The following is a 15853-nucleotide window of genomic DNA, read 5'->3' on the forward strand; positions in this document are numbered from 1 at the left end:
ACATACTTTCACTGTGGGTTGACACGATGTTAGATTAAACTAAAGACCTATGCCTGTCCTTACCAGACTATGCACTCAGCACATGAAGATCTGTACTGCAAGCTGTCAGCTCTGGCCTTCTGAGAAGCTACATCCCGAATGAACGGGAACTCTGTAGCCCTCTGTCTATATAGTGAGTGTGCTCTAACTGGTAATTGGCTGCGGTGTTGTGTGTATTGATTGGTCTTGCTGTGGTGTCCATCAGTGTGTGTGTCTGCACCATGATATACTGGTGTATATTATGACATTCACCACCAGTCGTGAATAGATGTGAAAGGACTGAATGCAAAAGCTATACAAGCTTACATTATTTTTGGATTTTCCAATGAATCTATATTATAGCCTGGCAGCAAAGGCAAAACCCTCTTGTACATGCGTGATTTGGGAGCCAAATTGGCAGAAATCTATAAATTGCTCATGAGCTAAATGTGAGTGCCTTTGACCAAAGAATGTGGGAGGTATTTTCCACTCTGTGCACAGAGCGCTGGCTGAGGCGAGAAAACCAGCGTGCAGCTCTCCAGCTGCACAGTTGCGTTTTCTCTCCAGATACTCTAGCACACTGCATATAGGAAATGTGTGTTTGTGGTTTTTGCTGTTATGCTGGCAAGGAGGGCCCTGAAAGAACCAGTAATGCTGACTCCATAAAGATCGAGTGTCATTTTTAAAGGGTGCCCTGATCTGCGCTGAAAAAAATACTCTCCCTCCCACCCATGGATATGAGGAAACACCCCTCTCCACATGCGCCAGGGCAAATCCTCCCCCTTGATAAGTGGACCCCTCCCCCCACAAACACCGGGGCAGCCCCTCCCACACATAAGGGGAACCGCCCCCCCCGCACAATGGAGTTCACCTAAGGGCCCGTCGCCACTACGCCCTGGCATTGTCAGATGGCAGTGCCCCAGGCATGTCCCTCTCTCCCCGTAGTCTACACTGTGCACCTCCGGTGGGTTCCCTTTGGCTGCTTTACATTTTTCAAAAGTGGTTGTAAACCTTGCCGATGTGATGTCATGTCGGCGAGGGAGGATTTCTTTCATGTGGGGGGGCACATATAGCGGGGAAGACATTTTAATTGTATTTCCAATTATTAAATTCAATTGAAATGAGGATCACACCTTTTCTGGGCAGGAACCTCATTGTGTCACCGGTGAGGGGTGTGGAAAATCAGAAAATGAGATCTTGTTTTCTGATTCTCATGAGAGTTTGTGCCCAAGTCGCTGTTTGCAGTCAGGGCGAATGCAGTGCAAATCCGGCCCCAATGGGTCAGGCTCACTGACAGAACCATGGATGTCAGGATAGTGCTATTTTCAAGTGTTGGGATGCATGCAAGTAATACATATTCATGGAGAATATTGTGCAGGCTGTGCATGTAATGGCCCATAGCAATGACTGTCCCTCAAGCATGGAGTTAAGGCTCTCACCCAAGAAGCTCTGGCTTTGGTTCTCTTAGATATCTGCCTTTTTGGAATGTACCTAGCCTGTATCTGAAACAGCACTTACTTAAAGATCACCCATTGTTCTGTTACAGTTTTTCCTGCCAATCTTTAATTCCATTTTACCCTGGCTAGATCCCCTGTCATCCGTCTTCCAATTTAGAAACACTTCTTTAGATTGTTCTAGCTCTTTTCCATTGCTAATATAAACATAATGATACAATTATCACTCCTCCTCATGTGTTCCCTATAGACACTTGGCCCTCCTCATTTCCCAACACCAGGTCCAGCAATTCCCCCTTCCCAGTTCGACCAAGAACTTTTGGTCAAGGAAGTTTTCCTGAACACGTTTCATGAAATTTCTCCCCTTCTTTACTCTTTTACTCTGACATTATCCCAATTGATATTTGGGGAATCAAATTTTTCAGCACCACCACACTAGGTTTCTTGTACATCTCTGTGAATTCCCTGCAGATTTGCTGCTCAACCTCTCTTTCACTTTTTGGAGGTTCTATGTCAGGCCCTTTGCCAATTGGGAGTGGGTCTCCTCCATGCTCCTTGGCAGTGACAGCTAACAGTCTAGCAGTCCAACCAATGTACCCAGCATTTCAGCATGCTTCTCTTACAGTGTTCTACTGCCCTATCGAGTCCTCATCGAAGTCCTCCGTAGCAGAACTTGTCTGTGATCTTTCTCTTCAATGAGCTGAAGAGAATGAGCCATCCTTTATCTCTGGGCTTGGCTGCAGCCCTTTTGTGCCCAGTGATTTACGAATTAGAGGTCCCAACTCAGTACTGTTCTTGAAGGTACTGTACACCTGCAAAAACCTTGATCTTTCTGCTTGCCCTGGTGTTTATTTTTCAAGCATTCCCACTTATCAAACTCCTTTTCCAATTTGGTCCAACAAACTGGACCAGTAATTTTCATCGGCAGAACAAATTTTGAACGTGCATTCCGCGTGAGTAAATTGCAAGCCAGAAGTACAAGTTTGTAAAGTTTTCCCTTAGCATCAGTAAGTAGAGGAATCCTTACCATTAGATTTAACATAATGAAATCTTTGTCAGCCATCGTCTGGATTTCTTCATTTCCAGCAAAAACATCCTTCAGTGCTGAAAAAGATTGATAATATCACGTGTTGTGTGTGCTATAGTAATAAGAAGAGAAAGGTTGCATGGATAGAATACCTTTCCGCAGGATGTCCCAAAATGCTTTACTGTTAAAATATAATCTTTGTGTTCATGTGGCTGTTGTGTTATGCTTCTTCACGTAGCATAAGCTGCTTCTTTGATCTATGCTCTGACAAAGGAAGGTTCAGACTTGGAGATAGGTTTAACACATTTATTGAACAATTGAAATACTTGGGTTCGACTCTCCTGCTAATCTAACTATAGTAACTCAATCTAACGAACCAGTCCGCTCTAATCCATGCGGTGGGTGTGATGCTTCCAATCTGCCCCTGTGTCTCTGAGTGTCGTCTATGGAAAGAGAAAGAACATGTGTGCCCTGTCCTTTTATATGGGTAGCCCCCTTGTGGTAGTGTCACCTCTGGGTGTGTCTTGACTGCCCATTGGTCATGTCCTATCTTACTGACCTATTGGTTGAATGTCTGTGTGTCATGATGTCTCTGGTGCTCCCTCTAGTGTTTATTTAGTTGCAGTGTACCTACATTAACCCCTTGTGTATTTACAGTGTCCTAGTGGATCTACATTAACCCCTTGTGTATTTACAGTGATGTATATCACCACATCCTCCCTTTTTTCGTGTTACATATTTTCTGTACAGTTTTAAAGAAAATTGAACATAATAGGCAGATAAGTGATGACATGTACAAATCATGATGCGTGATGATGACACAATACGTCCAAATCATATGTATGAGTCCAAAGTTCATGAATTAATATGGTCGAGTGGCTTTCTTGTGTTGGTGAAGTGATGATGTTGATGGCGGCATGTCCTTGTGAACGCCATCAGTGTCCCTGTGCTTACGGAACTACGAAATGGTCAAATCACTTCGTCGTCTGATTTGGACTCTTTTTTTTCTTTCAATGCTTGTGTTAGCAATGTACGTAATCTGTGTCATACTGCTATGGTATGTCATTGTACTGAGCTGAACAGTAACAGTGTCCCGCATTTGCAGAGTTGTACCATGTCGTACCAGCCGTGGTTCCATTGTTGTTTTTGTCATGCTTGTTGTTGCCGTTGTTGCCTTTGGTACACTTCTTGTTGTTGTCTTTGTTGTTGGATTTGTAGGGTTTGTTGTTGTGTTTGTTGCGCTCAACGACCACCCTCTGTGGATAATATGAGTCCTTCACACAGTTACTCGTGTCAGCGTCTTTGTGGCATCTGCTGTTTCCTTGAGTGTACCGTCACTGAGTCCGCGGCGCTCCCCATCTGGAGTAATGTCCGGCTTACTTGAATCAGCTTTGGCTTGTCGATGCTCCCCGTCTGGAGCCCTTTCTGGTTCACCTGTGTCAGCTGAGGTTTCTTGATGCTCCCTGTCCGGAGTCATTTCAGGTTCACTTGAGTCAGCTGAGGTTTCTTGATGCTCCCCGTCCGGAGTCATTTCAGGTTCACTTGAATCTTCTGAGGTTTTGTGATGTTCCCCGTCCGGAGTCAAAACATTCAGGAATGCATTTGCTTGTGGAGAGGCTCGAGCGGATGAGGTTTGAATTAACGTGGTGTCACCGGAGTCACCAGTAGTCTCACTGTGATTGTCGAGTGCCTCTGTACACACTAGTTGAGGTCTGTCACATTGTACATCTGGTATGGGAAGTGGAATGCCGTTGTCACTTGTCATACATACAGTGGGTAGAGCCTCAGTGTCTTCTTGTCGTGGTAGACTGTCATAGTCTTCTTGGTGTACACTTGAGCGTGGTAGACTGTCATAGTCTTCTTGCTGTTCACTTGAGGTTGCTAGACCTTCATGGTCTTGTTCATGCAAGGACTGCGGTCTGGAGTCTTGCGTTGCTTCCATCGTGGAGTCTGTCCACGAGCTCACTGTGGAGGCTTGTATCGCTCTCTCTGTGGAGTCTGGGATCGTTCCCTGTGTGGAGTCATGCAGTGGTCTCGCTGTGGAGTCGATTTGTACGCTCTCAACAGAGTCGTGCAGTGGTATCGCTGTGGAGTCTTTCTGTGTTCTCTGTGTAGAGACGTGCAGTTGTCTCGCTGTGGAGTCCATCATTGCTTTCTGTGCAGAGTCGGGGATTCTTCGTGGTGCGTGGACCACTCTCTGTGCGGCAGCAGGCCGTTCTCTGTGGGCTTGTACCACTCTCTGCCTCTTGGCGTCAGGCCGCAGCATAATCCTGCACTCACGAGGCGGGATGTCATATATGCTGGGCTGAAGATCCTCAAATCTAAAGAACATGTCCATATCTGTGTCGGATTCTTCACTGTACAACACATTGCGTTGCGGTTCGGATTTGGTACTGGGGTCGCCATCTCCAAAGATGAAATCTTCGTCTGAGCAGCAGTCTTCAAGGACCATCTCATCACTTTTTGTGTCAGAGCTGTCATTGTGCTCGCGATGTCCAAAGAAGTAATCAACGTGTGAGTCGTAGTCGTCAAGGACTAAATCATTACTTTGGGCAGTGCTAACTGCTAGTTGCAGGGTTCTGCAGGGGTTACTTTCAGCTACTGTGGTATTGTGCTGTCGTTCCAGGTGAAAGAATTGTGTTTTCCGGCTTTAAATTTTTAAAAACCGTTTTGGGACATTTCCCCTTTAAGTGGGCATGGTCCGGGGCCTCTGACGTCATGACGCTGGTAACGTAGAGTGTAGGAACGGATCGTGCATGCGCGGATCGCTTCTCCTTTACTTTGCGCTCTTTGTGCAACTGCGCATGCGCAAAACCCTGTTTTGCCGGTACGCTTCTTTTGGGGAACTACGCATGAGGGGCTGGTTTAGCACACTGGGCTAAATCGCTGGCTTTTAAAGCAGATCAACCAGCCCAGCAGCACGGTTCAATTCCCGTACCAGCCTCCCTGAACAGGTGCCAGAATGTGGCGACTAGGGGATTTTCACAGTAACTTCATTGAAGCCTACTTGTGACAATAAGCGATTTTCATTTTCATTTCATTTCATTTCCTGTGCGGCTCCTTTCCCAAGATGGCTGCCAATCAGAACTGCCATTTTCTGCATTTGCAGGCCTGCCTTCGCCTCGTGGTGAGTATTGGCGCTTCGTGGTGAGTATTGGCGCCTCTTTTACTGTTCTCTCTTGTGTGTTCCTCGCAGTATTCTCGAAACTTGTCCAGGACTGTCTGGAAGTCTCTCTTTTCTTGCCCTTTGGAGTACTTGAAGGTCTTGAATATTTCTGCTGCTTTTGCACCCGCGATGGTGAGCCGCAGCTTTATTTTCTCTGCATCCGCCACGCCATCTAGGTCGGACACTACCAGGTGGATCTCTAATCTCTGCCTGAATGCACGCCAGTTTGCACTGAGATTGCCGGGGTACCTGAGCTGCTGTGGAACCGGAATTTCGAACATCTTGCCTGGGTGCTATTGCTGGTAGTCACGGATTTGTTGAGTTGAACTATGTACCATGTTGTGTTATGCTTCTTCACGTAGCATAAGCTGCTTCCTTGATGTATACTCTGACAAAGGAAGGTTCAGACTTGGAGATAGGTTTAACACATTTATTGAACAATTCTCCTACTTGGGTTCGACTCTCCTGCAAATCTAACGATAGTAACACAATCTAACTAACCAGTCTGCTCTAATCCATGCGTGGGTGTGATGCTTCCGATCTGCCCCTGTGTCTCTGAGTGTCGTCTATGGAAAGAGAAAGAGCATGTGTGCCCTGTCCTTTTATATTGTGGTAGTGTCACCTCTGGGTGTGTCTTGACTGCCCATTGGTCGCGTCCTATCTTACTGACCTATTGGGTGAATGTCTGTGTGTCATGATGTCTCTGGTGCTCCCTCTCCTGTTTATTTAGTTGCAGTGTACCTACATTAACCCCTTGTGTATTTACAGTGATGCATATCACCACAGTGGCAAACATGATAACCAATGTGTGCAGTTTTAAACCACACAAGATGGAGAAGCAGGTAAAATGTTTTGCTCATCATGGATGAGGGGTAAATATTGGTCATTGGCCTCCTGTGCTGTTCTTCAAATAGTGTCATGGGTCTAGTAATTTTGGAGCAGTACATGGACATTTCTATAAAAGCTCTTGAATCACTCCAGTACAGCTGGAGACCTGGTGAGTCTCCAACAATGCGATTACAGTTCTTTACTAGGTGAGTCCCAAGAACAGACAATGAAAACAATTAGAAACTTCTGACTGATGTTATTACATTAGATATTTTGTGCCAGTAAGTGCAACTACCAATCCCTCCTTTCGTGTAAACTCTTTTGCCAACATTCATGGCCATTCCATTGATTTCACAGGGCGGAGTTCTCCATAGCCCGATGTCGAAATCGAGAACGCGATTGGGCGGAGAATGGCTCCTGGCGGTGAAATCGTGGCAGGTGCCAGTTTGATGCCGGTTCGTGGAGCTCCACCCCCTCTAAATCAGCGTCATCAGGTCGTGCGCAGTCGTAACCCCGTTGGAGCGTCATCAGCTGGCCCACACACGATGCTCCACTTCCAATGGGCCATGTTCCCGACGTCGCGGACCACGTGTGGTTCCAGCGGTTGGGAACTTGGCATGCCGGCTGCGGACACTGTCCAGTGCCGCCACACTCGGCAGAGATCCGTGCCGCTGGCTGGGGGCTTCTGCTAGGGCTGCAGGAAATGGTGGGGGGTGGCCAGGAGGTGGGCTGTTGGGTCAGGGTGGGCGGGTACGCTGTCCAGCATGGCCAGCGCCAGGTTTTCCTGCTCGACTGGTGCGGATGTAGGTGGGCGTGGCTGCAGCATGTCAGCCCTGAACATGTGCGGTCGGGACCCGGCGATTTTCCGGTCGTTTTCCCCATGTTCGGCAGGTGTTCCACGTGATGCCAGTGCTAGCCCCTCACCGGTACAGGAATCGGTGAGGGCTTCGCGATGATATTCCTGTCGTGGAACACCCAGGATCCTCCGCTGGCGTCAGCACTTCGCCTCAGAAACAGAGAATCCAGCTACAGTTTTTCATTGGCTCTTTACTTCCAAGCATCTATCACAAACAAAGCAACAACTGCTCACTTCCTTCTGCCTCCCACTACTTAGATTCAGAGGGCGGATCATTCCATATTTCTTCAAAGTGTCGCTCACACCGAGAAAACCTGGGAGAATTGCGGGAAAAGTCACCATATATTCAGTCCCTTTAACTCGTGATTCTCGCCGTGCTTCTTGTTACTTGCCTCTGCTACGCTCGCCCCAGGAAAACATAGGACGGGATTCTCTGTCGGCCAACACTGAAATCAGGAAAAGCGATTGAACGGTGATAGCTTCTGATGCCAAAATCACGGCAGGCGCTGGTTTGATGCCAAATCATGATTCACCATCACCCCGAAAATGGCGTAAATGTGCCACGTACCAAGCAGAGTTTAAACGCCATTTGCATCTCATTAGTGGGCCCACCTGTGATTCGCAGCCACTGATGGGCCGAGTTCCCGACGGTGCAGTCCACGTGTGTTCTCAAACATCATGAACCTGACGTGGTGGCTGCTGAGAGAGAAGGTAGGACATGGAGATGAGTGGCTGCAGGCTGCCGGCCCACACACTGGCCGTGCTGGCTGAGGTGGAGGTGGGCCGGGTGGCCAGCGGTACCCCCCCCCCCGCCATGGGATTGTGCTGGTGCCCAGGCACCAACCGCGATTACGGTGGTCATCTTGCTGCGCACCCACTGACCACCTACCTTGGCCCCTGGTCCTGCATAGTGACACCAGCCCTATTGGTGCTCCCCCCTCACCCCCCTGCACCCTCCCCCGCCACAATGCCCCTCCCGTCTCAAACTCCCGCCCAACCGGCAGATCACCCATGGTAGCAGCCATGGCAGTCCCCAGCAAGGGCAGTGCCAACCAACGGTACACCTGGCATCATAGACGGGTGCCAGGGCCAGCGACTCCCACAGTGTTGGCTACTGATATCACAATTTATAGAGCTGTTTCATATCGTGCCAGCATGACATGACGGCGGTGCCCGATCAATATTCATTGAGGGGGTGATGTTCCGGCAGGAGGGCATTTAAACGAGGTCATCCGGCCCATCGTGACCACGCCGGTCAACCAAAATCTTGACCACAGTAATCCAATTTTCCAATGCTTGGCCCCTAGTCCTGGAGGTTATGGCATCACAAGTGAACATCAAATTACTGTAATGTAATTAAATAGCTCTCTGACAATCAAGCTGAAAGAATCTCAAAGAACAGATCATTTACCTTGACAGTACTTGCAGTCTTGCAAGTGGTGGATGATCATTAATGGCTTGTTGCTAAAACAATAAATAATGTGCAACTCAGAAAAGACATTCAGAAAATTATCATAGTTACAACATGGCCTATCTATACATCGACTGCTGAATTGACTGCTGAACTCGGTTTCAATTCCAGCCTTGGGTGACTATGTGTGTGAAGTTTGCACATTCTCTCCTTGTCTGCATGGGTTTCCTCTGCGTTCTCCTGTTTTCTCCCACAGTCAAAAAGATGGGCAGGTTAGGTGGATTTGCCATGCTAAATGTGCCCTTTAGTGTCCAAAGATGTGTAGGTTCGGTGGGGTTACAGGGATAGGGTGGGGGAGTGGGCCTAGTTGAGATGGTCTTTGTGAGGATTGGTGCAGACTCAATGGGATGAATGGTCTCATTCTGCACTTTAGGGATTCTGTGGATTCTAAGAAAAGTATGTGAGTTAGACACCACAATCTCAGGGTCAGGATTCAAATTTTCAACACCTCCTTCATTATAGTTACCAGTGGAAAGTATGTCCAAGTAGTGTTCACTTCACCAAATAGAAAAAAATTAAGGCCAAACCATTAAGATACAATTCTGGCTGATCCTATGATCATGACATAAGGATGGAAGTCTTGCAGAGAGCTGACATAACAGTTACCTCTCTGCAGCAACTAAAACAGAAAATACTAGACAATAGCAACAGGTCTGACATAACCTGTGGAGAGAGAAGGGAGCTAATGTTTCGAGTCTGGATGACCTTTTGCTTTGACAACGAGTCATGCAGGCTCGAAACGTTGTCCCCCTTTTCTCTCCACAGATGCTGTCAGACCTGCTGAGATTGTCCAGTATTTCTGTTTTTGTTTCAGATTCCAGCATCCGCAGTCATTTGCTTACATCTTTGCAGTGCTTTGGTGGTTAGACAATTACATGAAAAAACTTCATCAACCAATTCAATCAATTTTACTTTCAATGTTACTTCACCCATGAACAGGAGCTTGGTTTATTTTCTGCAGCTTCCAAACAGAACTCTAAAACAACGCCCCTTACCGGATACAAATTTATAGCCATATTTATTCTAGTTGCCATAGCATTTGTTCAATTTGAATCCTTCAGTATTGCAGTAAAACATTAAAATTGGCAAAATGTTCTTACCTTTTCTTTGCTTTGTAAAGCCCTTCTTCATAGGTTTGAACCCATGTTAAATCATCCCCCCAACCTAAAACAATAATACGCACAACAACATTAGACAAATGTTTAATAATCAGTTTCATCTACTATGTTCCAGTTAATTGCAAGGGACCATCATATTGATATGCATTTTCAGAAATTAATTTAAGAGTAAAGAATTAATTTTGGATGAGTAGCATTAATTCAGCCTCTAATGTCAAAGATCATAAGAAATAGGATCAGGACTAGGGCATTTGGCCCACTGAGCCTGCTCCACCATTTGACCAGGGCAGCACGGTGGCACAGTGGTTAGCATAGTTGCTTCCCAGGTTCGATTCCCGGCTTGGGTCACTGTCTGTGCAGAGTCTGCACGTTCTCCCCGTGTCTGCGTGAGTTTCCTCCGAGTGCTCCGGTTTCCTCCCACAGACCAAAGATGTGCATGTTAGGTGGGTTGGCCATGATAAATTGCCCTTAGTGTCCAAAAATGGTTAGGTGGTGTTACTGGGTTATGGGGACAGGCTTGGGCTTAACTGGGGTGCTCTTTCAAGAGCCGGTGCAGACTCGATGGGCTGAATGGCCTCCTTCTGCACTGTAAATTCTATGATTCTGTGATTGGGTTCGAGTGATAACTCCAATTTCCTGCTTCCAATCCATCACCTATGACTTTCTGCGGATCAAAAATCTGTGTAAGATTTGGAAGATAATTCCAAAGACTAAGACACTCGAGAAAATAAATTCCTCCTCACCTCTGTCTCAAATATAAGACCCCTTATTTTTGAATTGTGCCTCCCGTCCTAGATTCCCCCACAAGGAAAACGTCTTCTCAGCACCCACACTGTTAAACCCCATCAGAATCTTGTGAGATCTTTCAATGAGATCAGATCTCATTCTTCTGAACTCCAATGAGTACAGACCCAGCCTGCTCAACCTTTCCCCAAGATAATCCCTTCATCCCAGGCTAGTGAGCCTTCTCTGAACTGTCTCCAACTCAGGTATATCACTCCATAAATAAGGAAACCTGAATTGTGCACAGCACTCTCGGTGCAGTCTCACCAACATCCTCTACAGTTGTAACAAGATTTTTCTACTTTCATATCCATCCACCTTGCAATAAATGCTAAAACTCAGTTTGTCTTCCGACTTACTTGATGTACCTGCATGCAAACTTCCTGTGATCCATGCATGAGGATATACAGATCCATCTGTATTGCAGGATTCTGCAGGTTCTCCATTTAAATAATATTCCACTTTTCTGTTTGGACAATCATATTTTCCCATCATTTGTACGCCACATTTATTTTTCTCACACTGATACTCTGCCACATTTTATCCATACACATAAGTGATCAATATCCTTTTGTGTCCTACTCAGAACTTGCTTTTCTACCTATTTTTGTACCATCAGCAAACTTGGCTACAGTACACTCGGTCGCTTCATCTAAGTTATCAATATAGATTATAAATAGTTGTCACCACAGTACCGACACCTGTGGCACATCACTATTCATAGATTGATAACCTGAAAATTACCCACTTATCCCGACTCCCAGTTTTCTGTTCAATAGTGAATCTTCGATCCATGCTGATATATTACCACCAACATCATGACATCTTATCTCGTATAGTAACCTTGTATGTGGCACCCATAAGAAGGCCATAAGATCATAAGAAATAAGAACAGGAGTAGGCCGTTTGGCCCCTCGAACCTGCTCCACCCTTCGATAGGGTCATTGCTCTTAAATGTCTTCTGGAAATCCAAAAACCCTACATCTCCTGGTTCTGCTTTATCCACCCTGGTTATTACATCCTCAAAAAACTAATACATTTTTCAAACATGATTGCCCTTTCATTATACCATGTTGACTGTGCTTGATTGTATTATCATTTTCTAAATGTTCTGCTATTACTTCTTAAGTGATGTATTCCAGCATTTTCCCAATGGCAGACGTTAGACGAACTGTTCTATTGTTTGTTGCTTTCTGACTCACTTTTTTGAATAGAAGTGTTATATTTGCAGTTTGCTAACCTGCTGGAATCTTTCTGGAACCTAGGGAATTTTGGAAGACTACGATTAGTGCATCAACTATCTCTGCAGACACATTTTTCGTCCCATTAGTTTTCCTATACTTTTCCCTTGTGACAATGATAATTTTAAGTTCCTCCCTCCCTTTGTGGTTTGTACTTAACTTACAATATGGCAACTTAATGCAATTTTCTTTATTTGCTCCTGGGATGTGGGCATTGCCGGCTAGGCCAGCATGCACTGCACATCCCTAATTGCCCGTGAGAAGGTGGTGGTGTACTGGTTTCTTGAACTACTGTAGACCATGTATGTGGGAAAACTCACGGGATTGCATGTTGGCACAGTGGTTAGCACTTCTGCCTCCCAGCACCAGGTTCTCGGGTTCAATTCCAGCCTCTGGTGACTGTGAGGAGTTTGCCCAATATCCCTGTGTCAACGTGGGTTTCCTCAGGGTGCTCCAGTTCCCTTCCACAGTCCAAATATGTGCAGGTTAGGTGGATTGGTCATGCTAAATTTTGCCTTAGTGTCCAGGGATGTGCAGATTAGTTTGTGGGTCCTGTGCAGTGTGCTCTTTCATAGGGTCAGTGCAGACACGATGGACTGAATGGTCTCATTCTGCACTGTAGTATTCTATTCTATTTGGAAGGATTTCAGTGGTGAGGCAGACAGCAATAGCCTCACTGTTATTTTGACAGGAAAATCACTTCAGATGCAATGGCCGCAATTTTCCAGCCATTCACATCAGTGAGATCTTCCAGTCCCGCTGCTGATGCACCCCGCCACGGGTTTCCCGGCGGCGAGGGGTGCAGTCAATGGGAAATCCCATCGACAACAACTGGACCAGAAGATCCAACCACTGGCCAATGGCGGGCCAGCTCCACTGCCTCGAAACATGTGACAGCTTGGGCGGAAAATCCTGCCCAATAAAGTTTTTGGAAGTGGCATGGGAGGATTTAGAGAGCTTGCATCTGAGGGTTGTATCTTGACAATATGGCCATGGTAACAAAAATACATAGTCATGGGCAAAACTTTCTCTGTCACCGCAGCACAACTTCCTGTCCTTCTGCCACTAGTACAAACATTTTCTAGGGATCTCCACAGCTCCTCTCAGAGCGACTTTATCAATTAATATAAAATAAAACTGTGCATCATTTAGAAACTGCATTTTTTTAAACTCTTGCTGTTCACAGCCAGGGCTTGTCGACCACAAGGCAGTCAGTAGTAGGAGTGCTGAGTGAAGTTTTGTCACTTTTATTAGTTTATCATCTCTAAATTATGTTTCGAGCCCATAAATATATACAATGGAACTGAACTATAAGCAAATGTAACTTGAAATGTCAACACTAAGAAGACGTAAAAATCGATTTGCTTTCTAACTATAGTTAGGACGCAAGTGGTCTTTGTGTGGCGGAGCTGTTAATAGATGAATACAATGATATATTTAGGTAGCAGGAAAATAAATATAGTCAGTAAAACACTGTAAATTCTTTTTTTAAATCCCAAAAGGTTTCTCACAATTTCCTTTGGCGATATACAAGTGAAGGTTGTAGTCGACTGTGCAAGTGTTTATTGCCTACTTTCAAGATCGTTCATGGACAAAAATAAGCACCCTGGGTCCGATTCTCCGCTCCCGCGACTAAGTGCCCACGCCATCGTGAACGCCGTCAAGTTTCACGACGGCGCGAAACGGCCCCGATCACGATCGATTCAAGGCCCGAAAATGGGCTAGGAGCGGGGCCGCGAGGAACTGGGGGGGGGGCATGTCGCGAAAGCAGCGTCGTCAGCGTGCGCCGGGTATTGGCGCCGTGTAAAAGCGGCGCCGCGTAAATGACGCGGCCGGCGCCGCATAACTGTGTCACCCCGCAAGATCCATCCGACATCTTCTTGTGGGGTGGCCTCGGGGAGGACGGCAACCATGCATGCGCGTGTGATGCCAGTTACGCGGCGCCATCTTTAAGGCGGCGCATGTGTGGTTGCCGTCCTCCCCGAGGCCGCCCCGCAAGAAGATGTCAGATGGATCTTGCGGGGCGCGGAGGAAAGGAGGTCCTCCTTCAGAGAGGCCGGCCCGCCGATCGGTGGGCACCGATCATGGGCCAGACCCCATTTGAGGCCCCCCCGGTGCAGGAACCCCCCTCCGCCCCCACAGGCCATCCCCCAGCGTTCCCGTGCTGTTCCCGCCGGCAGTGATCAGGTGTGGACGGCGCCAGTGGGAACCCGTCGTATTGGGCAGGCCGCTCGGCCCATTCGGGCCGAAGAATAGCGGAGACAGCGGAGAATCGCCATTTTGGCTGTCTCGGGCGATTCTCCAGCCTCCTTTCCTCCGCGCCCCGCAAGATCCATCTGACATCTTCTTGCGGGGCGGCCTCGGGGAGGACGGCAACCATGCATGCGCGGGTGATGCCAGTTACGCGGCGCCGTCTTTAAGGCGGCGCCAATGCCCGGCGCGCGCTGACGACGCTGCTTTCGCGACACGTCCCCCCCCGAGTTCCTCGCGGCCCCGCTCCTAGCCCATTTTCGGGCCTTGAATCGATCGGGGCCGTTTCGCGCCATCGTGAAACTAGATGGCGTTCACAATGGCATGGGCACTTAGTCGCGGGAGCGGAGAATTGCGCCCAAGATGTCAGGTGGCTTAAAATGGCAGACAGGTACTGCTTGCTGAGCTGCTACACTGTGATTTCATCTCCCTGCTTCTTGAGAACTTGGATGCCACCTATCAACATCTGAAGTGTCTCCAGGTCTGATGGTGCAATTCATACCGCAATGCAATTTTAACCATCAAATGCTCGGATCACCACAATCATGGTGTTACAGCATAAAAATACCTGCAAGCAGGATAGGCTCAGAAGAAGCCCAGCAAAGATTTAATGGAAAACAATTCTTGTAAAGTTCCTAGTGGGCCAGGAGTGGCAGTATTGCCACCAATATCGCACTTCCCGCCTCACCTAGTGGTCATTTTTGAACCTGATCCCTCCTTCCTGACTCTCTTTGCTGGGAATGTTTCCCCATAGGTCCCCAGTGACACTCTGCAGCTGCCTGACTGCCTGCTCCCGTCAGCCGGCCTCCACGTCATTCCCATCCGCTTCAGTCACGAGTCAGTGAGGGGAGTTTAAAATGCAAAATCTGGTTCTTTCTGCCACAGCAGTCTGCTTTTGCAGTTATGCAAAGCCCACTCCTCTTTGATATAACTTTCAATACCAACTTGGAAGAAATTCAAGAAAAGCAATATTTAATTACTAAATCAATAAAGTAAATATCACATACCTCTTGACAGTGTTTGAGGTGGTCTTTTTTTGATTGTCGTCGCTTGGCTGGATGTGGCAGCAACCAGGAGCAAAAATACAGGAACAAATAACCGCAGCATAATAGCTGTAATTATACCTTTGAATAAAATTCAAACTGGAAGAACTGGTCAAACAGAGTTAATAACTCTTTCTGCTTCAGTTCAGTACGAGAAATGCCTGTCTTACTCACTGTTGAGGCAGGTCCCTGGTAGGAAAAGGTTTTTGAAATGCATGATTTATTTAAGTAAGGTGGCTATGCAATCACCTCATCAAATAGCAGTTCCCATGGCAACTGTGTGACGTTCAGCTGAAACAGCGCTGATCAAAACTTCATTCAATCCAATAAGTTCACAAAGCTCTGACCATTCTTGGTTCTTTTAATACCTTTTGCAAGGATATAAAATGAAATGTTATTGTTATGTGCATGCCAAGATGAAGTAGAAAGAGGGAAGGGAAGTACATATTCATTAAATAGCTTTGCTATTTGTGCTAGTTTTAATTCTAGATCAGTACAAATTAGAACTGGGTGTAATTCATAGAAAGAGAATCGACCAATTAAAAACTGTACAGTCATTCTAAACTTTATAATGATGACTGGTCTCAATCCTATTCGT

The 15853-nt window shown here is 46.7% G+C and overlaps 1 protein-coding gene across 1 annotated transcript in view; it reads right to left on the reverse strand.

Moving 5' to 3' along the window:
* Positions 1–15464, reverse strand: part of LOC140425758 (anterior gradient protein 3-like) — a 31199-nt gene extending 15735 nt beyond the window's left edge. The window contains exons 1-4 of the mRNA XM_072510199.1: positions 15220–15464; positions 9921–9984; positions 8761–8813; positions 2500–2576 (exon numbers count right to left, since the gene is read on the reverse strand). Coding sequence (XP_072366300.1) covers positions 2500–2576; positions 8761–8813; positions 9921–9984; positions 15220–15319 — 294 coding nt within the window. The 5' untranslated portion in view covers positions 15320–15464. The remainder of the gene's footprint in view (positions 1–2499; positions 2577–8760; positions 8814–9920; positions 9985–15219) is intronic.
* Positions 15465–15853: the final 389 nt, after the last annotated feature.

This window comes from Scyliorhinus torazame, chromosome 6 (assembly GCF_047496885.1).
Source record: "Scyliorhinus torazame isolate Kashiwa2021f chromosome 6, sScyTor2.1, whole genome shotgun sequence".
NCBI lineage: Eukaryota > Metazoa > Chordata > Chondrichthyes > Carcharhiniformes > Scyliorhinidae > Scyliorhinus > Scyliorhinus torazame.